Raw genomic sequence first — 26,644 nt, forward strand, 5'->3', positions numbered from 1 at the left:
TCTTTGATCATTTATTTATCTCTCTATCACAATCATCGACTGAAATGTATGCATATATGAGAAATTTACATTGATGCAAATTTATCTGGTTATGCACGATTGCAATTTGCAATATAAATAAATTGGATCAGGATAAGTCGATAAGTAACTACGTCGATAAAAAAACAAAGAGCTCATAGCGCTATCAGCGCTGCGTGACCGCTAGAGGAATTATCGGGAAAGTGAGAAGTCAATCATATAAATACTTTGAATTTAGTGTAAGTCAAGAGATGTCACAATCGTCGGCGTTTCGCGCGCATTTCTCCCGCCAAAAGCTAGTCCTGCCGAGTATCGGGAGTGATCGGGAATGTCGTACAAGTTGCGAGCGATTATTTTTTCCGTTACATATTTCTATTGTTAACTGTTTACGTCAAATCGTGACTAGATGTGTTCTTGTGATTGATCTGAATCTACGTGTTGCCAAAGCGAGATGACTGACAATATAATAATGCTGCCGATGCTTACAAACATTTGTTAGTGTGTGAGTAAATTTATTTGTTATATTCGAATAATCATTTATTTATCTCTCTGTCATAATCATATGTAATCGATTAAAATATGTGGATATAAATATCTTTTCTCTCCCTAGAATTTTATTGTCATAACGGTCGCATAACTTTCGAGAAACTTCTGATTAGCTCTGTGGAGAACAATCGGATAACCGGATGAATGTTCGCACATACTTACATAAAAATGCGTTACGTGCAAGTCAACGCGTCGATTTTCTCTTTTGGTATGGAAAGAGGGAGATCAATGATACTCGATGATATGTGTTAAGTTTTAAATACATATATTAATATCTCTTTATCATTTTCCGGTCATTTCATGTCCTCTCATTTATTTTCCATGCTAATAATAAACGTAATAATTATATCTAGAGAAGCATTTATACATATATTTTAAGTAAAAATTAATGTTCATATTTTTTTATCCCTTTGGGAATTTTCATTTCAGAAAATTTATTTTTTTTCATTTCAGAAAATTTATTTTTTTATTTTTTTTAAATTTATTTAAGAGAGACGAGGAAAAAATTTTTGCGTACGAAAATTATATACGAAAAATATAAAATACGCATACAAAAAATATAAAATTCTTAAATAAACTTTTCTTGAAGAAGTTTTTGTAAACTATTTTACAAATAATATTCTATCTTCTAATGTCGTTAGAAATATATGTTGTATTCGAAAATAATTATGTATATTCAGATGAGATTAAATTGGAAAAAGATAAGCCAAGGCAATAGATTCAATATATTAATTAATTAATCGGAAGACGAAATCCAAAGGATTTGCTGACAGCAAAATGTCATCGAATGAAGAGATTATCGCCAAGCCAGACCGCAATCAGAAACTGTTGATCGTGACACAATGGTCACGTGCTGTAATACTGTGTTAGGACCTGTTAGACACTAGACAACATGCGTTACGATCGAGTTACGTCACGTGCATATTGCGGAGAATTAATAATCTTCATTGCTTATAGCAGCGAACATGACAACACAACCGCAAATCTACTTTCCGGTTGTAGAGGTTTTTCAGTTATATATAATATTAATTCTATATTTATTCTATATTAAATAAATTATATTGGTTGAAAATTTTCCTTATCTCTGTACTATAGACACACTATTAAAATTACATATTTTATTATAATGTTCAATTATACTCGTAAAAATAATACACAGTATTATGTCACACAGTGAGAGAATATTAATATACCTTAAAAAATAATATTTTAATTATATTTGTGCAGAATTATATCTGATAACAGATATCCAATAAAAATTAAATAATGGCTAGGCTGGAGCTAGCAAAACCTTATTCATAATGAAGCAAGAATTTCCAAAACATTCTTGTTTATTTTTTATTTAATATTTACAAATACGTATTTGTCGGAAATAAATTTATTATATATAGCGAAAAAATATTAGTATATTTTAAAAATAATATTAATTTTTTTTTTTAATATATTAAATTAAACTTATGAATATATGTATAAAATTATTTAAATACTTAAAATTAAATAAATTTATTGCCGACAAATACCTGTATGTAAATATTAAATAAGAAATAAATATGTGGGAATACTTTGGAATTTCTCGCTTCGTTACCAGTACAAGCTTTCGCTGGCTATGGACTGGCCATTATTTAATTCTTATCGGATATCTGCTACCAAATATAATTTTGCAAGCAGTTGCGTGCCTTCATAAAAACCAGTTCACAAAACAAATTATCATTTCACGATCGCCAAGGACATCAAAAATTTCCTCACGATAAAGAATGAAAAATTAAGACCTATGTTTTGCTTTATATATCTCATTCTCGATCAAAAAGCAACACGTAACTCAGTTTAATCTTATTTATATATTTGTAATGCAATAATCTTAAAAGAATTTTTTCTTGGAGAAAAGTGATATAAAGAGCTTATTGAAATATGTCTTTTTCAAATTTCCACAATTTAACTCAATCATCAAAGCCTTGAATTTGCACTTAAAAAGATATAATTATATTGTAGCTTTATAGCAGCCCACCAGTTTCTAAATCATGTAATAATCGTGCTCATCGAAAAAAGGCGCTCGTTGATGCGAGCATCGACACGTTAACGCGAGCCTCTGTCGAATCATTTAACATTATAATGACTTGGCTCCTGAGAACAGTCGGAACAGGTAGGAATACACTATAAGACCTGTTACGAAAGAACGGGCGGACCTCCCGCAGCCTCTGTTCGCCGGCGTACGATGTTATCTTCATCTATCTCGATTTAGAAAAGTTAAGCTAGGAGAAAAGCTGGGGCCGGCGGTACATGCGCGCGTAAACAATGGACCGGTCGAACGACTTTTGATCATTTAGAGCGGATACATTTACATCGTAAAGATACCTGTGTAGGTAGCCGCGTGGCAAAGACACATTGAGATACAGAATTGCCGTTATTATCGCGAATATCTACAATATTTCGCGAATACCCGCATATATGTGTTGTCACTCGAGAAGACTTACAGTGTACATCGCAGCAGAGAATTTTCTTGGATGTCGTAATTTTTTCTTTTTTTTCTTTTTTAGCCTACCACTAAATAAACGGCCGAGAATGAAGATATTAGCGCCCAAGAGGATCTCTGAAATACCTGGCGCATATTATATACAGCGCAAATTATGAATTACGGGAAGTGATGTGCGAATATCCAAGGGAATAAAAACAATAGTATCGCAATATAATTATTTAAAAATTACACGTTAATATTTGATTAACAATTTAAAAGACATGTATATAAACTTTTACTCCAAAAATATTTAACATTTATTTAAATTTTTAATTATTCTATTGGATTAAAAAAGGGGTTGATTTTTTTATAAATATTTTTTATGTATAATTCATACAAAATAATGTATTGAAGAATCAGTACAATAGTTCATAGTGGCGCAAACTGTCGGCAGAAACATAAATGTAAAGGTACTAAGATAATCGTTAAAGTCATTTATATATTTAGCTGCTGATGATATTTCGAAAACTATTTCGATAGAAAAAGGAATAGATAAATTGCTTTTCTTTCATTTTAACATGGTTTTATTAATGGCATAATTTGTCAAAGAAATTGCTTTGCTTTTAACATTATATTTTATAACTAAATTAATTGTACTGTTCTGGTGGATTTTTAAACCTGTTAGCCTGGAAGCTATCCCATATGTTACAGACAAGATGTCTGCGTTGCCATATAAAAGGAGTAAAATATAATATACATATATACCTGTACATGTTGGATTTTTTAAGATATATAATTATTTTTTATAAATTTTTTAATTCTCTTTCATATATATTTATTTTATATTTATAATTCTAAAATTATAAAACATTTCAATAATCCCTTATAAACAATTATAGAACAATAATTATATTACGAAACAAACCTGAAATAAATACAATGCACAATAATGGCATTGTATTTATTTTTATTACATATAGAAATATGAGGTTGTGTATAAATAATAAGCAAAACAGACATATGTTTATCATTATTTAATTCCAAAAGGCACAATAAGCATGCGCTCAAGGAACATATGCTGCGAATACCATTCGCATGGGCTTAATTACAATATATGTAATTTGACAATAAATAACACTGGTATAATTGGTAGCGAGTAAAATCAAGGGTTGTATGCGTGCTCTAGGAGTAATCGCATTATTTTTATATAGTTAACTATTAGGAAGGACTTATTAATAATATGCCGCGGTATGTACACATACAAATATATGTAAAATTTTTTTTTTACAAGAGCCTACAATTTATATCTGTCAAAGGAATATATATTCGATCGCAATACATCGCGAATATTATTCTTCGATCAGATGAATAATAAAAAAAAGTTTATCTCTGCGCGCAATAAAATAAGGACTAATTTTCTAATCATTGTGATGTATATATGTACGCGATACTGGCGTACAATATCTCTATATTTTTATGGTATATACGTATATAGTTGTACATAAATGTTGTTATGAATTCGAGCGATTTACATTTGAAAAAAGCCACTATATTTTTATAAGTATAAAAAATTTAAATAAAATAAATATTATTTTCTTACTTTTTTAACTCATCCTGCATTATTTTATAAATATTTTATACTCTTTATATATATTTTTATTTTTTTATCTGTACATAGGTTTTTTTTGTCTATCTTTTTATTTGAGCTTCTACAAATATACGTATTAAAAAATTATAACTATAATAAAATAAGTCTTAAAAAGATTGTCGGATAGTGATGCTTGAATGAATATCATCTATACTGCCTTTCATGATGCAAAGAACGTAATATAATATTGCGCGTTACATACAATATAATATAATTAAAGACATGTTTCTCGCAACGTTGACGAATGTGCGCAAACAGTTATGAATTGGAATCGAGAATTAAAAATACTTTTCTATCAGAGTCTTTGATGCTCTATATGAACATTTTCGGTGAATTCTATTAATTGTATAGCTATTCAGTCATAATAAACAGCGGACGCTGAAAATTAACCCTTTCCAGTGTGTTTTATAATCCTATGATAATAATTCTTTAAATTATACTCAAGTGTAGTAACTGGTTGCATGATTGTTTGCACTTGTTATTTAACGAATGTACGTTTATTTTTTACACACAAGTCACTTATTTCGAAAGCGGTATGCGAGTCTAGACTCGAAAAATTTTTTATCATCGTCACTTTTGAAATAAGAGGCTCATATATATTTTATGTACACATTTCGATGTTTTATCATTCATTCGAGAATGCAGGAACATAAAGAGAAACAATTCTGAAGGAACTGTCGATAGATACTGGAAAGAGTTAAATATATTATGTGAATTTATTTATACAAAACATGATGTTCCATCTGTCATCTGGTAACACTATTTTATACAAGAATGCTATTAAGTGGACCCTTAATGAGAAACATATTCCGTATAAAAATCTTTTGCAAGAAATCCACTCGTTATATATCAATAAATAATTGCATCTGTCAATCGAGTACACAGTCAATTGGTGATTAATCTTACAATATTAATTAATCCGTGATGTGTTGACGAGAACGTGATCGAACGTGCAACAAACGTGTAGTCGCATTTGCAAGGGGATATTAAGAAGCAGGGAAGAATTGTTCACTGATCTTTTAAGTGTAACAAGCGAGAAAAAAATGTCATGGTTACGCGAACGTCGTCATTCGCAAAATACCGAATCTTATTTAATCAAATGCGCTAGCTTCTTTTCGAACAAATTATTATTCGACAAGAAATAAAAGAAAACAAAGGATAAAGAACGATACGATGCGTCCCTTGCATCTCGAGAATCAGTCTTAAAGATGCATTGAGCAGAAGGCGACAGAACTGCTGGATGAAGGATGCATTGACGTCGATCGTCTCTTCGATTTCGCGAAAAACACATTTACGAGAAGTGATTCTTCTCTTTTGTACCTTTTTAGTTATTTGCCTGCGATAATGAATAATGTCATCTATGTCTACGACCGGTCAGATGATGCGATTAAATTTCGCAATGGAAGTCAGTCTCAAACTGGATCCGGTAAATTAGTTTCGCCATCGATAGCTAGCTGTCTCGATTTTTTTGTATATGTTTTATAGTATTTCCAAAAAGATCGATACTTTCTCATTTTTTTTTTTTTGCCAATATTCATGTTCAGTAATTCAGAATTACTTTTTTATTAGCCATGCTCATTTTTTGTTTTTATTTTGAGTTGCTAAAATTATTTAAAATATATGTATGTCTATATATATATATATATATATATATATATATATATATATATATATATATATATGCATGTCTGAATATAAACATATGAGCTATAATTTAAACGTGCTACTTAAAGAGACATAAAGACACACATATTGGAAAAATCTTATTATTAAAATAATTGAATGTCGACTAGTATTTCAATCAGGCCTCATTATCTCCTACGAGTTTTAATTTATTCGAGACAGAGTTTCGCTATACGAGTACGCATATTTCGAGATATCATATCTCCAAACGCACTAGGAATTCTTTTCTGAGAATCAACGTTTTCATTGCTATTATAACCATTTAGCCCAATATAGTTTCTCCATGTTGAAAAAATTCAGAGAATATTTAATTAGTTAATTAAAATGCTGTATCAGCCGCGGAGGGCTAATTTTCTCTGGTTTTGTTAAAAAAAAAAAACCTTTTCGTATGACTTAAGCGATTACATTCGCTGAAGCAAATGTTTTAAACTCATTCATGTCAATTCTCTTGCTTTATTCCAGGACATTCATCATGTATCCTGGATTCTGATATTGAACTTGTTATTTCTCTTTAATAGAACACCGCATACTTCGAGGCATCTGACTAGGTTTCAATTTCTTCATAAAATCATTTACTTATATCAGAGCACTGATACGTTGTCGGTGCTTTTCTTTTCGGACAGCATGGACGTTCTTTCCTCCATTTGGATGTTTCCAGCGCTACCATTCCTGCCAGACTCGCAAGCTATTTTTAGCATATCTGGCTGAAGATTGACGTACCTGTGAGCTTGGTTGTCATTGGAATTCTCTTGGAGCCACATTTGCTTTAAAATCGAGGCTCTCGTGGAATCCAGCAAAGGGCTGGAACTGTCTTGTTCGCAGGATATGCCGATTAGTAGAGAATCTAAATTTTGCTCATCATCCTGGCCGTTCAAGTCCAGTAGAAGCGGCGTTGGCGAGTTCGGGGATTTTGATTCTTGAATTTGCGGAGCTGAACGCTGCGATGGCCACGAAAGGGAGAACTTTCGGTTGTTCTCTGATAATTGTATGTCAAGCTGCGCGGTGTGCTCCAGCTGCACACTCGACAGAGGTACATCCAGGCACGGCGAGATGATGCGAGGATTTGTCGCCAGAAAATCAACAATCTCCGGCGCTGATGGTCTCTTCGTGTGGTCCACATTCCAACAGGAATACATTAAACTCTCGCTATAAGTATAGAAATACAGAATATAGCAGAATGGCGCTAAACAAGATGCTACAATCATTGAGCGTCGTTATAATCACTTACAGCTGCATTTTCACTTTTTTCGGCACGGTGAGACAGTTACCAGCTTTCACATGCGAGAGTACTTCATTGTTGCTCATCCCTTGAAAAGGGAAACTGCCAAATGTAACAATCTCGTAGAGCATTACTCCGTAAGACCAGACATCGGATGCTGGCGTGAAGATACCTAGTGCCAGCGATTCTGGCGACATCCATCTTACTGGTAGCATGCCTGGATAAAAATAAAAATAATAAAAATTTGCCAATACATTCTTTTATGAAATTATAGTATTGTAAAAACGAACATGTCATACTCTTACCCTTTCGATTAAATTTATAATAATCATTTTCATACATTGGTCTCGTCATGCCGAAATCTCCGAGTTTCACCACTCGCTGGGCATTTATCAGACAATTGCGAGAGGCGACATCTCTGAAAAAAAAAAAAAAATGTAATAATTATGACATCTAATATTAGCGATGCAATTAATAATAATTAATAATTATTATTAATTGCAACGCTAATATTAGATAACTTAATTAATAGTAATTAATAATAATTTTGAAAACTTTTCATCTACCTGTGAACATATTTCAATTGCGCTAAATAACTGAGCGCTCTAGCAACATCCAACGCCATGGCGGTTAATTTTTTATTCGAGATCTCATCGGAATCTTCATAACTCCGATCATTGACCAAATGTCTTCTGGCCAAAAGATATGTCTTCAAGTCGCCGTAAAGCATAAATTCCATCACGGTTAACACAGGTTCGCACTTTATGCATACACCTAATAATTTGATTATATTTTTGTGCTCGAATCTCTTCATGACCTCGACCTCGCTCAAAAAATCAAGCTTTTCATCGGTCGAACTGCCGACCTTTAAAGTCTTCACGGCGACGGCTAGCCAACCCTTATCAGGGAAGAAAGCTTCGCCACCGTAAACGGTACCGAAGGCTCCCTCTCCAAGTTTTCGATTGATTACTACTCTATCTCGAGGAATTTCCCATACATCTAAACTAGAAGTGTCCGTCTGTGACAGATCGATACCCAGGGACTTCATATACTTTTCGTGTTGCCGCACTTTTTCGTCGTATCTATAAAAAATAGAACACTATAATTAAACGAAGATGCAAGAATATAATACCTTGAAGAACATTTATTTTATTTTATATATTGTCTATGATATAATAAATATAGAATAATTTACAATGAACGTACTTTCGCTTAACCATGATAAAGCCAATGATTAGAATTGCTCCGAGGAGGCCGAAACCGATAATATTAGCCACTACTATCGCTACTTCGCAAGAGACATCCAACAGCTCTGCCAATCCCGCTAAAACGCATCTCAGCGGAGGTTCTGAACCGTCGTCGGGCATTGTCTCCGACAACCAAACGAAAGCCGATATATTTAAATCCAACGTACCGCCGGTTATTTCGTGTTTGGCTTCCGAAGTATTCGGATAAAAATTACCAACAATGTGCGTCTCATTATTGATAAACTGAACGATATTGACAACCGAGTATCTCGATGGTCTCCCTAAAAACTGTATTCTTCCGGATACCTAAAAAAATGGAAATATATATTTAGCTATCAACACTTATACACTATCATCCCAAAATATTTTAATAACAAATTCTTCAACAAATTATAACTGAATTATTTCTTGAGGAAAATTTGCTCAAGAGTTATGATATATTATAGATTATCTTATAATTAATTTTACGTCGTCATTCAACAAGTTAATCGATAAATTTGTTAACCAACCCCGTTAAAATCAGTCTCTCCAATAATGGTCGTGAGACGATTGACCGTGTGGTTACTGTGAAGATCGAAAACATAGCTCTCATTTTCATGGAGAAGTCGATCTACAGCATAAGCGTACGTCCACATAGCATCGTAAGCATAGCCGGCGTAATTAGAGGGCTGTAGCGGAGGATTCTGCATTCGACAGATGTATTCATAACGCTCGCGCCATTCGTGCACCGTGATTCCCTCCTGCATTATACTGTCGTCGCGAGCAAAGTACGCGTGTGACAAACCGAGATGCCCGTTTATGGCCTTCATCATGTCGCTCGTAGTGCAGAGTACATTTTCGCCCAGTTCATTGTAATAATCGGTATCATACCATTGTTGCTGAAGCCAAAGCGGAAGAAACCAGACGTAGCCCTTTGATAAACAAAAATTAAATTTAAAAAATAGTTGAAATTTTTGAATTATTTTTATTTTTATTTTTACAATTTATATAAGTAGATAATGAGCAAAGTGATGTATAATTATTACCTGAACAGCTGTCATCTCCAATTTATATGCTTCACACATGACCTGACGAGCTATTTCATCGTACACATCTGCGATAATAATTCTTGCTCGCCTTTCTTTCAAATCTTGTAGATACTGAAAATTAATATTAAAAATTATCTATTATAGTTTATAAAGATCTATCTTCGCATAAATGTTATTAAAAGTATTAATATTAATTTCGCATTTTCGATTTGTACAAGTATCATGTTATTTTTGAACATAAATTAAAAATTTATTTAAATCAATTTTTTCTATGAATTTTTATATTACACTAGAACTTTTCTGAAGATCTTTTGTTCGAAAATCACATGATACGAATAATTTATGAGTATCGATTTAACATGCCTTTTTTAAGAGTGTTTTATTATCATATTGCACAAAATTTTTCATAAATTAAACATACATTCGTCATCACGTCGGTTTCTCGTTCTCTTGGAAACTTGACGTTTGCCACAAATACGATGCCGTTATCTCTGAGCATATCCTGCATATACGATATATATTCGGTGTACTTTTGTCCATCTTCCGTCAAGGACGCCACCCGATGCCAGCCCAGCTTCTTCAAGAGCTGCAGGTACACGTATTTGTATTGCTTATTCTCGCCAATAGTCCTAAAGAAGTACGGATATTTGCTGCGATCGTCAAAACTAGATCCCTCGGCGCTGTAGCTGATAATCACTGTTTTGTAATGTTTCGATACTCCGACCAATGGTTCCACGGTTTCCGAGCATGCCGGTCCCAATACGCCGACTAGCTTCTGATAATGATTATGTACGATATAGTCGATAAAGGACTTCATTACCATGTCCGACTTACATTGGCCGTCGTTGGCTAGCAGAGTCAGATTATAATCTCTCAACAGAGTGTTGTTAACGTTAATAATTTCCTTCGCCATCTTAGCGGCGATCACAATCGACTTGGCCATGTATGAGTTGCCAGTCATGGGAAATATTCCTCCGACAAATAAGGTGTTCTTGTAGTCATTGCTTGGCTTCCATTCCGTCAGAGTATAATTAAGATTCTCTCTCAACCATTCGCAAGCAATCTGTTTGTCCGAGACGTCATTCGCTGCCCGCATACGTCGCAACATCAAATTCTCGTACATTTCTTGGCTAAACTTCGCACGACTAATCGCCTGGAAAGCGATTTTCGCGATCAATTCCAATCTACCCCACACTAGCTTCGTTAGTCTATTCGACTCGTAAGCACAGCCGATCGAACCCTTGTTCGCTCCGCAACGTGGAAAATTTATCATTGTAAATTCTCTCCCATTCGGAATCACAGTGCTGGGAAAATAGTGCAAAATCACCAGCGATCTGAAAGAAATTCGTATGAAACTCGCAAAATATCTCGTTTTTATCAATTTAATTCATAATATCGATTGTTTCGACAAAATTATAAATATTCTACGAAATTAATGTACCTATTTTCAACGGAAGCCGACGAATTCCGCGCGAATTGCATGTATTCCCTGGTCAAGTTCTTAGTCAAGTATCTGAGATTCGGACCCACCCACGCCACCTTCACGTACAGCTTCATCTTATCGATATGCTCCTTCACGAAAAGCGTGACATCCGAGTGTGCGGCTAACAAAAGCGCGCATTGCGGTGTCCTCTGCTGTCCTTGACTTTGACATTGTTCCGGGACGTACATTCCATGCTGGCAAAAAGCTTCGCGGCAGTAGTAATCGCTGGTATCCGGATCTATCGTGGAATTTTTAATGATCGGCAGATATGCCTCGTCGATGGCGAACCTGTTGGCGGTCTCCAATCTGGAGAAAATTAGCCAGCTATCATCGAGTCTGGCTAACGCCTCCGGAACAAACCAACCAAAGTATCCCGGTGGCGCTATTGAGCCACATTCCTTCACGTTGTATTTACTCAGCAGCGGCGCCGTGTCCTGCTGTGGCGGAATCCACACCTCCATGTTCACCATCGTCACTGGAACTCTGTTATCGAAAAAAAATGTTAATCATCCGATTTAAATGCGCCTATATTTCTCTGCTGTATTTAAAGATCGCCAAGATGTGAGTTTATTTAGCTATCCGTTCGATTTAATGCTTTGACAACATATATATATATATATATATATATATATATATATATATATATCTAATGGAAGAATATCAAAACACGTCATCAGTAATAATATATATAAATTGTTTATTACTTATTATAACAAAAAGAAGACGTTAAATTTTTAAATTTGAAAGTTTTCCATTCTGCTATCTTGTGCCACATATTATTAATAATTAATTATATGTTACACTATAATATATATATATCACATTATTAATGAGCAATCAAAACATCTCATATATCGCAAGATACACATTGTTCTATGATTTAAAGTTGCGCAGAAAAAAAAATAAAATAACTGTGAAACAGTGCGAAAATAAATATTGATAAATATGTCTTGATGATGTCTCGATGATATATTGATGATTGAAGAAAACGCTGTTTGAGACGAAATATGATTACTTAGCGAAGAAGATGCAAAGCATATTTGCAATCAACGTGATAGTAGATGTTCTCAATCGTTTATCTAGTGTCGAAAATATCTACTATACTATGAATTGAATATAGATATCAAAACTATAAATTTCATCCACTTTATGCTAACATGTTAGAAGTTCTTAATACTTATTACAATACAATACTATTATTTAATGCTATTTACGAAATCGTTGAAAAGCAAATGATGAAAAAAACTTTTGTAATTATGTTTATAATACAAAAAGGAAAAAGAATAGATGAAATAAATAATTGAAGAAATCAAGAAAAGCAGAATCGGGATCGCAAATAAAGTAGCATTAATTACGAACATTTTGTTTATCTTACTTTATGTGTTCATCGTATGGTTTCTCGGATAGCCTCTCGAAGACCTCGGATACGTTGAATTTGTTATCCTTACTGACGATGCTGATGTTGGTGTAACCCAATACTTCGGTCAAAAAAATTTTCATGATCTCTGACGTCAATTTATGTGTGACTCTTCTCGATACTTCGAACTGAATGTGCAAGAAATCGCCTTCATGATGAATCACCCTCTTTGGATTAACTTCTGTAAATCGTAAAGAAATTTCTCTTGAAAACGGATTTTTCTTTTTTTTAACTTATATATAATTAAAAAAGTTTTAAATTAAAACATTTTAGAATTAATAGAAGTAATCAGTAAAAATTAGAAACTCTGCGAAAGGGACTTTGTAATCCGAACGCGTATAATAAATAATGATAAAAAATTGTTATTTGACAATTGAAAAACACGAGTTGAGAATCACCGCAAATAGAAATGCAAATGGCCGTTCTATCGCTCGATCCGAACAATGTAAACATCTGAGAAAAACATGTAGCCGGTGGAAGAATGTTTCCGGCTATTGCCAATCTACGCGATGACTCTATTCAAATGCTCGATAATAAGCGAGTAAGCAACACGCGGCGCGATTACATTAACTCGCACGGAATGCGAATTCAGTTCCTCATTATATTCGCTCCGCAAAGCTTGTGATGTATCTTTTATTTTTATAATTATTCATCAATAATGACGAGTGATCGTCTATTGGATGAGTCGTGGATGCGATTCAATGTCCAGGACGCGCCTCACCATCGCGCCAATTAGCGATTATTCCACATGACATCGCTTTTCCGATGGCAAATCAATGATATCAGCATCTTGGAAACTGACAAATGCGCCGTAATTGAGCCACAACGATTAAGCCGACGATAATGAAGCGCGATTTACCTTCCAACGTTGTTAAACAGCGGTCCGAGTCTGCGATCTTCAGCATGGCCACGAGGACCAGCAGGCCTACTAAGGATCCGGGTCTCAGCATCGTGACCTTCTCATCCTGTAACAGACAAGATAATCGGTGTGCTATTGAGACTAACTTCTAACTGCTCGTTAGAAATGGATTAATTTAGTCACGACTCGCGAGATCGATTCATAAAGTAATAAAACGGTTTGTCTAGAGGTGACCGCATTATTCCGAGTTGAATATTAAACGAACTAGAATCCATGGAGGAAAAAAATGGAAAATAGTAATGCATTAATCAAGATTCTTCAATTCTCTTATTTCTCTCATCAAAATTTAGTTTTTTAAATATTTATACATGTACAATCTCGCGATATAATTTTATAACATAAGTTCATGATTATCTTTGAGAAATTTTATCTTAAAAAATAAGCAAAACACATTAATAAATAATTTATCATACTCACTAAGATTATATAAATTCCTTCGCTATCAACAATTTCTTGTCGCTTTACTTAAAATGTGTTTATTTCATATATGTCAAGTATGTGTGGCAAACATTGATGCAAAGCAGCAAATATGCATGAGATAAATAAAGTTTTTCATTATTTCAGATATCAAATCGCAAAATAATATCATGTTTTGCTGACTCAATCAATATAAATAATATTCACGCGTGACACTGCCTAGAGTGTCACACGACCGCATACTGATCCAATGCACGTGACACTCAGATAATGACGAGCAATTCAAGCTACAAAATACAGTATATTTCACGAAGCGTTTGGGTCAAGAAAAGAAAATCTTTTTTTCCTCCTGTATAGCCCTCGCGAATTCACAGCGGACCTATAATTCGAGTCAAGATTAAAGCTTAAATTAAATATGTGGAAATACATACATTTCGTGATTCAAAATCTTATTTATCAGCGCAATCTTTCTATGTATTTTTTTTTTTTTTATCTTCAATGCTCGACACGATTCAGACAATTTTCCTCACTCTTTAGAATTTTCTAATTACGCTGCGAGCATAATCAAGCATTATTTACATTGTTTCGCATTTATTACGCACATCTATTTGCACGATAAGCGATATCGCTCCGTTATCAAAGTGGCATAGGATGATAGGGTCGCAAGGGTTACGAAGGTAACGGATGTATTCAGCCAGCCGGATACCGGCTGATGTTATCTTCTCGTGGCGATCAAGCAAGACACCTTTGTACAGTCACGATAGCACACTGCACGGTGCGGAAAAACATATAGGAAAAGTATAGGAACTTCGAATTTTTACGAGCGGTAGCTAAACGGCGCCGATATGCGCAATGACCCGCGATTTAAACGCATTCGATCTGTAAAGGAATTAAAAGAATTCGATAAATATAAATGAAGCGTGACTCGTTTCCTAGATCGTTTCCAAGATCGTCTATAAAAATAACAAACGAACGTGAATAAATTTAAATTCATCCAAAACACAGTCACACGATTTGATTTCAGATTAGACAATATCGAATCAACTTATATCTAAACTTTCTTTTATCTTGTCATTGATTATACTCTGTATTTTCATTAAAAAACATAATATAAATTAAAAAATAATTATATAAGTAGTCGCGCGACCCGATACATACATATACACACATTTGTTGTATTATAGATGCTAAATTAGAAACTAATAATCTCTGATTTAAAATTGCTTTCAAATAATAGACAGTCAACTTTTACTTTATCAAATTAAGTCACCAAAAAGAAAATACAGTTGCATTGTTTTACTCAACATATTCTTGACATATTACATTCGGAATGAATGAAATAATGACTATAATCACGCATAACTTAAGGATTATTTTTTATCAATCGCACATTGCTTGATGCAACATCGACAAGTGTTCTAAAGTTACGGGTTCATTGCATATATCAATCTGGGGATTATGTTCGAAAGGCGAAATGAAGATGTCGAGAAGAAAGGAAGCAGGGGCCGCATGTGCTCGAAAAGTTCAGACTCGTCGGCGCCCGGATGTCGTCGCGACGTCTGAAACTCGGTCGTATCTTTGGAGGGTATAAAGCAGCCATTGCGTCAGAACACGACAAATTTTATCACGCCATTTGAGCGTGGCGACCTGACTCTTTATTGCGAAATCGATAGACGACACAAAATGTAGATCAGAACTTGTACGCGTGAATAAGAAGCATTATATTTTATACTTATTCAAACATTAAGCGTATTATTTCATGCAGTATTTGCGAAAAATATAAATTAGAGAAATAATAAAAAGTTTGTCTTTATAAACTGATATCGATATACGAATAAAAATTATAATTCAACCGTATATATAAACGAAGTTAACATATCGTCGACGTCATAAAATAATTTTGCATAATATAATTTTATTTTTCAACATATAATTGAAAAAAAATATAATACTATTTTTTAAAGAAAGAAGCAGCTATAAATATGCTCTGCAATTTTGCACAACAAAGATCAGTTCATGAGTTATCACACGTCCAATGATGCAAATTTCGTTTAAAAAAGATATTGCAGAATTCGCATTCGTCGCCTTTATCAGTTTTGTCAACGTGTAGTATGTACATGTCATCGCGACCAAAGGTATCATCTGTTCCAAGTAGTTTCATAGGAATCGATAACGAGGCGTTCATCAATTTTATCGATAAATCGGCGCGATCATTTAGTAAGATGAAAATAATTCTTTTCGCCTTCGCATGCCATATTTCGTGGCTTCTATTTTTCTTTGTTGCAAGTATCTATATATAAATCACAATGCCACACAACTTTAAAAAATAGTATTATATTTTTTTCAATTATACGTTGAAAAATAAAATTATATTATGCAATATTTTATGACGTCGACGATATGTTAACTTCGTTTATATATACGGTTGAATTATAATTTTTATTCGTATTTGTATATCGATATCAGTTTATAAAGACAAACTTTTTATTATTTCTCTAATGTATCTATAATAATAAATATATATAATAATAAATTCATAAAACATAATATCTGTACATAATCAGATGGTATACTTTTATTTTTCGGGATTGAGCAAATTTTACGCTATTAAACAATAAAGGATTCTTCGCGAACGGATTTTCATCCACGCTGACGATATTTTAACTCCATTTATGTGTCGCATTGGCTGAGAATTATACAGAAACCGGCACAAGATATCGTATCCCGGCATCTCGAGGTAAACGACGAGATAATGCAAAGATGAGAAGACAAAACGACCGGGGGAATGACGAAACGTTCGCAATTTAGATGCACTGCAGAGGCGTCGAAGTGCGAGTCTGACCTACGCCCCCCGTTATCATTCATGAATAAGACATTATCAGACACACATCGGCTGAACTTTGTACGGATGCTGCGCTTTGAGTTTCGTCACTGCCATTCAGAATCTTTTATACAAAAAAATTTTAACATAATATTGATATTGTTATGAATGAGCAAAAATCTCAGCGAAAAATAATTTTATACTTTTATGCATGTGTATAAATTTTTCTCTATCTGACTTACCGAAGTCCTATAATTTTCAATGTAGTTGATATTTGATCGCGTCAAAAATAATTTATATATGTATTCTACTAGAACGATATATCTTATATTTTTATGTTTTGGATATAACATACGAACGAGCAAATACGCGAATTAGAACCATTCAGTTAGGATCAATTTTCCAATTATGTAAATGTGAAATTTGTAAAACTGATTGTTCTACATCTCAATATATATGTGACGTCTTCCTCTAAAGATTCTTTCATTAATGCGAACTGAGTGATATTAGTTGTTTTAATTCCAAGGTCTTGACACAATTGTCGCAATAAATCCGTTCTATTGCGACAACGTGTGTTCCATAGTTCTTCCGCCACATTCAGTGTCGATTATATTATATTTCTGAATATGAGTTTTGTTTCGATTACATTATCATAACAAAAGACAAACTGCTGCAAACTCTGCCGTTCATTGGACTCTCTCTCTCTCTCTCTTCTCTTAAAGCTGTCTTCAAAATAAAGCATCTCATTCTGGCTCATCCTTGGTCTACATAAAATACGCAAAAAATAAAAGAGAGATGCGTGAATCGCAGAATTAAAATACAGAAATAATAAAAAAAAAAAATAACAAAGTGATAGTTTTTCTTTATTGTTCTAGAACAAGAATCAGATTCAATATACGTCGCATTAATGACGTATTAAATAGATAATTATAATTAATACATCATATTATGGTTTCAAACTTAAATTCTAAATATATATCGAGATTATACTTCAATAAAAAAAAATTTTAAATATAAAAAAAAAGATTAAAGTATTCCTCACACATAACAAAATGTAAAAATATTTCCTGAATATCTAAAACAAGTTTAGTTATAATCTTTGATCTTAGGAATGTGCATCACAGTCTAGTTACGTCATACGATAACATTGTAACGTTAATTCCGTTCTGATTGCTGGTTGAGATAAGCGCTCTTAGAACGCGGAGTTCAAACCTGCCTCAGGTGGCAAAATGAACGTTTTGCATGGACGGATGCAAAATCTGCTATTTTAGATGCTGGGTGCTGATAGGTGGACGAATATTTTAACAACATCGTGCACGAAGGGGTGATGTGAACACGCGACAGTACACGCGACTTCGAGTGCACATAAAAGTCAAGCTACGCGTGCAATATCGTGTTTGTGCGTCGAGACTCATATGCACGGATTAAAGCTATTCAAATTTTAATTAGCATTCTATCTTTTTTCACATGCAAAAAATTTCCCATTAATTAGAATATTTTGCATAATTGCCTTCACAATATGATCACGAAATAACTTGATCGTATCGTGCTTTTTTATAAATGCATTTATTTCGAATTTACTGCGAATGGTATTTCCAAATAACTTTCTCGATGCATTGAATAATTTAGTTACTATGACATTTTTGAATTTGACGTTTCGTATAATTCAATTCAATATCATGCAGACTTCACAAAACCATACGATTGTACAACAAATATTTCCTTTACAAACATCGATAAGTTTCAAGTAGTTTCGATGATGCATCCGGTTATTTGACTTGCTTCGACTCGATTGATATTTGTAGTCTGTATTTGTTCTTACGTCAAGTTTCCTGTTATTATTCTCCGTCAAAATTTGTTTATACAATAAGGCAATATTTGCATAATTATGCCGCAAAAGCAAACAAAGTATCGTAGCACATCCTAATAAAATAAACTAAATTTTTTAAATTACGATATAACGAAGAGAACTTTAGCTTGCATGCAAGATAACAAATAAGTAAACCATAAATTTCTAAGTAATGTTTTTGTCGTTTGAAATCATGACGAGAGAGAGAGAGAGAGAGAGAGAGAGAGAGAGAGAGAGAGAAAGAGAGAGCGATTCGAGATAGAATGATTGCGTATCTATTTTAAACAAGTAGTAGGAGGAAAAAAGACCTCTGCGACACGAAAGAAATGTTGCGAAATAATATGGCAAAGTGATGTAATTGATGATGCCGTGTAAGGCAAGAGTCTGTCGAGATTTAGTCAGTCAATGTCGTCAGAGCAGTGAAAAATGTCAGTATCGCGAATCGGCTTCTAGAAACAGGTATTAGGCTTCCGAGACAAGATATATATAAAAATTGAAAAATGATATAAGCGAATGATGTGATTATCGTTGACACGATTGCAAGAATAATACGCCAAAATTTAGAAGCAACCAGTCACACTGCGAAATAAGGAAAAACGTCAGGAACGAATTGGCGGAATCGTGATGAGTCTATCATAAGAAGAGATTTCTCTGCGAAACACTTTCGTTTAATTTATATTTAACCATAAGAATAAACGTCAGTTTCAAAGATGATAAGATAATCTAATCTGATACATACGTAAATATTATTTTTTAACATTTAAAACATATAAGTCCTATATATATTATCTTTTTTATTTTAAGACTTGTTTTTTTTTTCCTTTCATCACATTTTTATATGTAAATCGAGCTCTGAATTTTGTTTATACTACTTTATTTTCATGTAATTATTTTGCTTGAGTCGGTCTGCTGTCGTTTTCTCTTTTTCTCGACTTTTAACTCTACTTTTACTTGCTGAGAAAAGATTTTAACTTACTGCATAATGAAATATCGTTATCTCTCCCACAGTCGTCGTGGACGGGGCAATAAAAGTTCCGGGCTACAAAACATCAAACGACAGCTGTACTGTCTATTTTTGGCCAGCAAATACGCTCATGCGCGAAGTAAAGTGTCTCCACGCGTGCGTGCGTTATTGCGTGCATGGAAAAACACTATCGAACGTGGCAAACGCGAGCGCAATCAAATGCGCACAAGCGGAATCGTGCGCGGATTGCGACAAGAAGCGACTTTGCGGCGCCGAAGAGAAGAGGAAAAGTGCGTATGAAAATCGCAAATCGGCGCAATTTGCCTTCTTATCGAATGTTTTTTCCGCGGAAACGTGTGCGTTTTCAACGACGACGATAAACACGATATCGCCGATACGCGCTGACGAAATTTACGCTGGCGAGGCCAGAGATCTCGATAGCATGTAACAAATGTCACAATAAATGGCAATCTAGAGTTTGCACTCGGATCTTAATTTAAATGTAATGTTGTAGATATTTCGTAATTAATAATTTTATCTCTTTTAACAAGTAGTTTAATTTTACACTCTATCTGCTATTAATATCTTTGATTAATTTTGTTTTCGCAAACTATATATCCTTTGCTTAATTTTGACTCTCACTTTTTTATTGTGTAGATATACATAATATATAATAAATTTTATGAATTTTTGGATATTAAAGAAATGAATAATTACTACGCCGCTAAACCTATCATAAGCAACAACGTATTCTTATCTGTATCGGTAGCATGGTCACAGATATTAAAATTACGTAATAGAAACAAGCGATGTGTAAAATTGTATCTAAGAATCGTATTAGAAAACGCGAAATCGCTGGCTTTCAGCCACGACAACAAAAACAAGTAAACAATTCGTAAATTGCACGAAGATCACGGTAAATTGTTTTTATATGAAAAAAAAAAAAAATTTACGCATATTTTAAAAAATTTTATTACAAGATTCTAAATTCTATTTAGAAAATGTAAAGAATAACGAAACTATTTTCACAAATCTGTATGTAAGATTACACATTATAATTTTTAATTTCGCAATATTTCTTGGTACTCCTACTTCATTCTACTATTCAACTTTACTAGGAATTCTCAATTATGTTAAAAGATTATTATAATAATAATTATAATAATTATAAAAATCTTTAATTATATTATTATATATATATCTACACTATAATTATTTTGATGAGAAATAAAAAATTACTTTTGTTGGAAGAAAAAAAATACGTACATTATGCTTGATGAACAGACACAATATATTATTGAATGGAAAAAAAATTAATCCGTCAATCGATAGAACGATTGTAATCCATCAACGATTGTAAGCATCCTTTCCTCGATAAGTCACGACACATGCAAACATACTTTATAAATACGCGTTTGAAAGAAAAAAAATGAAATACCGATGCGATATGATGAGCAGCGAGTGTGATTGAGCTCGCGTGCGATATCGAGAATCATTCGAACCGATATTGATCGACGACTAACGCGCAAGATGGCAAATCGACGAACCGTTAAAATGCATCAAGCTGTGACGTGCCTCAACGCGAAAAACCGTGCGCGCCAACATTCGGTATAGATAAAAGAGGAGCGTTGGCAAATCGTACGTACTTGTCAGCCTTATGACGTCACGATGACACTTGTTTGTCATGACCTTGCGATACGATCTACAACATTACAATAAATATAATTTTCGTACGTATGCTATCGGCTATTGCTGCGTTTAACGTTAATAATATTTATTTATTCTCATTTTTTATTCTATGCGCATTTTTTTATGTTTATTATCAATGCATTAACGGCGCACTTTGCTTGAGCATGCAAACACATTCATCCTTACGCGTATTCCGCAACTATTTCAATAGCCCCTTTTTCTAAGTTTTCTTAATAAAATAATGAGATGTTATCTTTCAATGTTGCTGACATATTAAAAGATTCAATATTTTCTCTTATTTTAATCATAAATATGATAAAAAGATTGTGTAATTTCCTATGAAATATGATTTTTGAATCTCATAAATTGTTATTGAATATCTTACTTTGTACTTTGATTTTTATCAGACTTTTGATTACATCAGGCGCTACGATGTAATACTAATGGAAACTTTTACGCGAATAAATTGTGTACTCAGTGTTGTGTGATGAGTATGTATAAACATTGTAGATGCGCGTGAATTAATCACTCGATTAGCTCGATCGCTACTCGTGTGTTTATGCGTAGTGATTGATTTTTTCCGCAGGAAAATCGCCATCGCGATTTATCGTCGCGGAAACGTCTTCGTCGACTATAAATATAAATTCATTGTTGGCTAATTAATATTCATTTTCTCGCAGCAGAATATGTATGCATGTTAATGGAGCACTAATCGCGAGCATGTTTATATGGGTATGAGTATGAGTAGCATAAACGGTGTTAATGATCAATAATGCGCCGAGAAATATTTCGATGCCGTTATCGTCGATTTATACCGTTAGGGCTAACATTTTCCGAGGAATGTGCAAATTCATTAACGCCTCTTCGACGTCTTCGCGAAAAATGCGTTAAAAGTTATCTGCGGAGGAGCGAAGGAAAGTCTCGATCGCGACAAGGAAATCCGATGCGGACAGCTTCCGGAGGACTGCTGTTTGTCTAGGTAGCGAAGCGCGTAATGCTAATTACAAATTAGCAACAACAACTATCGCAACAATCTTCTCGCGGGATTACCCTGGCACGTAAAAGAAAAATATAAATTGCCGTTGCAACTTGAATATGGCAAATACATGAAGTGGACAATCCGAGCACGCTTAGCATGGAATTTCTGTATACAGAATTGCTAATTTATATTCTCGCATTCCAAGCATAACTTAGCCAAGATTGAATACAACCGTATAGTTAGTAGGGTTACTTCTTACCGAGAGATAACTTTTCTATTTCATCTCAAGCTAGTGTTCTTTTTTTTTCTTTTTTCTTTGCATCATTACACTGAGGATAATTATTATCGACTTTTTTGAATAGATCCGAGTGTACGAGAGAGAAAAAAGTCTCGGACATAAATGTCGGAAGAACGGAAACCGGATTTCTACACGTGGCGATTTCATTGCCGCGGAGGAATAGAAAGCCCTCGTGCGTGACAGCAATTCGCTACGTGAATACCGGACGATCGCTTCCAGCTTGACTCCTGAGCTCATCGACCGGTTAACCTTGTCCGTACGTGAGCGCCAGAGAAATCACAGGTCTCCTATATTCGAGATTGTCTAGACGTATATATACTAGTTGACCGAAATATACATGTATAAAGCGCGCGAGAACATATATACCGTGCGATTCCATGAGATTTAAACAGCATATACTATATATATATATATATATATATATATATATATATATATGTATGTATATACATAATATAGGTTTTAATTTAATTTATGATACGTGTTATAATTATAACATACATAACATGAACATATAAATAAAAATAAGAATTCATTAATAATTTACATATTCGGAACGTCAAATCTTTATATATAGATATAATCTTTAGATGTGACATCAAATTTTATACTATAGGCAGGAATTTTTGACATTCACTTTCTTCGCCACCGAAATAATTATGACAATCAGGGGAGAGGGGAGAAATCACGTTTTTTAAGATTCAAGCTATATAAATGGGATTTTCAGATCTCTTAGTCATGGGAATGCTCCCGTAAGTGCTCCTTCTCTTTTCTTTTACAGGGTATATATTTTAAGCATAATTTCTTTGTCTGGGAAGATACCTCTGCGGACGAACAAAAGATTATCATCGCGCACATGACCTCGTGTTCTCTTGATACTCTCCGACCAACGCGCACGCACATTATATATTCCGCGAGCGGATAGCTCTGCTCGGCCCATAAACCATCGGTCGCGATTACCACGACGTCATTTTTCGCGTTCCATCGCAAACTACATTGATCCAGACCTCCCACACGGCAGATAAAGCGTGACGGAGCGCATACCGTTGCACCGCGCGCTTCTCTATCACGCGCTCGCTCGCCCCGCTTTCGAGCAAATTCCAGTGACCTCGGTGATTTGTTGATCTTGAAATGATGCAAGGTCTTCGTACCTTGTGCAACGGCATGTAACGCTTGCGTCACGCGAAACAAAAGCAGCGATCATTGATTCACTCGTATCTATACTTTCGATTAAACCGCGCCCTTCAGCTTTCTATATTTAGTCAAAAACATAGAAGAAATATATTATAAAGGGAAGAAAAATTATATATTGTAAGATCTAACAAATTTATTAATATCGTTAAAAATGTCAAATATATTCAGTTTGTTAGAAAAATAAAATTAAGATGTACAAGAAAACTGCATCATAGAAAGAGTTTGAAAAAATTTTTGTTCAAAGGTTAAAGTTCTCGAAAGAAAGAGACAGAGAGAGAGGGAGAGGGGGGAGGGAGGAAGGGAGAGAGAGAGAGAGAGAGAGAGAGATAGGATAGGATTATTCTTTGACATAATTCATATGTTTCAATAAAAAAACACATGAAAAAATATAACATACGAGACGATGCAAATATGAAACGACGCTGTTCAAGAAAAAAAACATTTTCCTTATTTACTTTTTTTCCATTATGAATATTGGAATAAGAAATAAGTTAATTACATCGAGGAAATGAACGCAATCGTTTTATTCTTCAATCAAGATCAAAGGTACATGTTTATGTCTTTTTCTTTATCATCTTGTTGACAATTTGTTTTTCGTGTCATCTCTATGTCGGAAATTGATTATGACAAATATATTATGAAGCTACAGACTGGCCTGACATTAAGATCAATAGCACAAGAGAGAGACTCGTCACGATGACATATACGTTCCTCGTGTACTGTGCACATTCGCAGTCTACAATTAATTCGGACCCGTGATCCGTAAGATCCTCCCTCTCCTTTCACCCCAGCGGATCTCTTGCCCATATATACGCAACGAGGTGCACCTACGCGACGGCCACGTGTCAAGGCTCCCTGAATAACTGCAACTTACATCGCGGAATGCCACAACGTCGCTCTGTCGCGTAAACAAGTTTCGTGCCCATTCCCGCGCCGCGTGGCAATTCCTCATCGGCCTCATACGCGCGTGGGTTGTGCGTGAGGGCACGTGTGCCGTTTGATGTAATGCGAATGCCAGAAAACGGGGATGCAGCTGTCTGTCATACGGGTAGAGAGTGCACGCAGTGTCGATCCAACGCGATTCCCCGCGCCCTTCTCGTTCTCTTACCAATTTATTATACTAAATGCCGTTTCTGTGAACGTTACTTGCTTATTTGCTTTCACGATCGTTTCTGCTCCTTCTTTAAAATTTTAGAATATATAAAATATACTTCATGACTATGGATTTCTTTTTATAAAACATTATTCTAGGATAATATATTACATCAATTGAGTTAAAACACATATTTTACATATGAACATTCTTTAGACTTTATAATTTCTTTTATCTCATCGTTGACATTATCATCTAAATCATCTGAATAAAGTTTTGGTAAGAAAATCTATTTTTTGAAATGTTCTCGTTACATCAATCCGATAACAGTCTGTTGTCTGAATTCTTTAACAATGAAAATTGCCGTAGCATTAAACCAGTTTTCGGTGCACTATATACTTAAGAGATCGATGTATCGTTGCACGATTTGGCACGATTGCAATGCGGCAGATCAATAGCGAACTGCTGAGCGTTCGGTATAGATACGAAAAAACAATGTTACTATCGGTAAATGAAAATCATTTATGACAAATAGCTGACAATAGAAAAATGTAAAATTAGAAGAAGATAAGAATGAGCCTATTTCATTTTACACTTGCACACGACCGATATCTAATCGCAGAATAATACCACATTAGTACATATGTGATAATGAAACGGACTAATTGTCTGTAGACGAACGACGATGGCAAAAACTTTGCATAAGTGAACGAATATGGTCGGATAGTCTCGTTTAGCCGAGCGACTTCCACGGGCGGATTCCGCTCCAAGATAGTTCACGTTGTGTCAAGGACAGACCGGCTATTTTGCGCGGGCCAGGTGTGGGTGGAGTGTATCGACCTGCTTACTTGTATACTTATTCGCGCGTGCAATAGCGTCCGCTCGTAGAACGCTTGCATAGCTGCTCATCGACGAGGCATGAGCGTAACTCACCCGGAACGCGAGGGATCGCGAGAGATTATTCGGCGGTCGATTTTCTCGATGGTCGGTTAACCCTTCCAAAGTTACTCGCTTGAATGCTTACAGTCGCGAATACAGACAGCAAAATGTATTTTTCCCAAAGTTTTAGCGAATCAGTTCATATAAAAAAAGGAAAAAATAATAGGACATCTCATATTTCTGCTAAATAGAGATTTACGATTCCCAAGAAATTTGTCTTGATATTGGAAAGTATAAATGAGATTAGAGACTTGTCATTTATGAAAGAAGAAACTTCGATTTTATCTTAAAAGTGAACGTTATTTAATCTTGATTTTATGTGATTTTTCTTCTAAAATTATAAAAAAAAAATAAAGAATTATTTAAACTTTCACTAACTAATTAGTCGATATTAATAAAACTGACAATTAATGATATATTCTTATTTATGAATTTCTTTTTAATTTCTACGTCCATCTACATACGCGATTCTATGCAAATCAAGAGAAAATGTCTAAATCAGAAGAAAATGTATTGTTAGATATTTTCAATTCTCAACGTCGCAATTGACGACTGACTAAATATTACAATAATAACGATAGTCGCAAATAAATTCGGTATAGGTGAACTCAATGCATAATGTATCGTTAAATAGAAAACACGTTCGTATCGAGTCTATGCTGCGCTTGGCAGCTGATATGATAGCGTGCCATACGTGTGCCAGCAACGTCGAGGCCAATGCAATGCGCGGTCATAATCCGA

At 34.3% G+C, this 26,644-nt stretch overlaps 2 protein-coding genes across 5 annotated transcripts in view; one reads left to right on the forward strand and one right to left on the reverse strand.

The window, feature by feature from the left end:
- LOC126855035 (structural maintenance of chromosomes protein 5) overlaps positions 1-26,644 on the forward strand; it is a 224,132-nt gene that overhangs the window by 176,403 nt on the left and 21,085 nt on the right. The window lies entirely within an intron of this gene.
- LOC126855034 (uncharacterized) overlaps positions 4,036-26,644 on the reverse strand; it is a 31,586-nt gene continuing 8,977 nt past the window's right edge. The window contains exons 1-12 of one of the 3 annotated variants that reach the window (XM_050602339.1): positions 19,724-19,991; positions 13,601-13,706; positions 12,700-12,922; positions 11,283-11,807; positions 10,263-11,175; positions 9,839-9,952; positions 9,323-9,724; positions 8,773-9,119; positions 8,133-8,648; positions 7,872-7,984; positions 7,576-7,783; positions 4,036-7,493 (exon numbers count right to left, since the gene is read on the reverse strand). In XM_050602339.1, the coding sequence (XP_050458296.1) occupies positions 6,929-7,493; positions 7,576-7,783; positions 7,872-7,984; positions 8,133-8,648; positions 8,773-9,119; positions 9,323-9,724; positions 9,839-9,952; positions 10,263-11,175; positions 11,283-11,807; positions 12,700-12,922; positions 13,601-13,691 (4,017 nt within the window). In that variant the 5' untranslated portion in view covers positions 13,692-13,706; positions 19,724-19,991 and the 3' untranslated portion in view covers positions 4,036-6,928. Of the gene's footprint in view, positions 7,494-7,575; positions 7,784-7,871; positions 7,985-8,132; positions 8,649-8,772; positions 9,120-9,322; positions 9,725-9,838; positions 9,953-10,262; positions 11,176-11,282; positions 11,808-12,699; positions 12,923-13,600; positions 13,707-19,723; positions 19,992-26,644 lie in introns of those variants that run through there. The other 2 variants (XM_050602338.1, XM_050602340.1) reach the window with 2 other exon arrangements.

This window comes from Cataglyphis hispanica, chromosome 15, assembly GCF_021464435.1.
Source record: "Cataglyphis hispanica isolate Lineage 1 chromosome 15, ULB_Chis1_1.0, whole genome shotgun sequence".
NCBI classification, from domain to species: Eukaryota; Metazoa; Arthropoda; class Insecta; order Hymenoptera; family Formicidae; genus Cataglyphis; species Cataglyphis hispanica.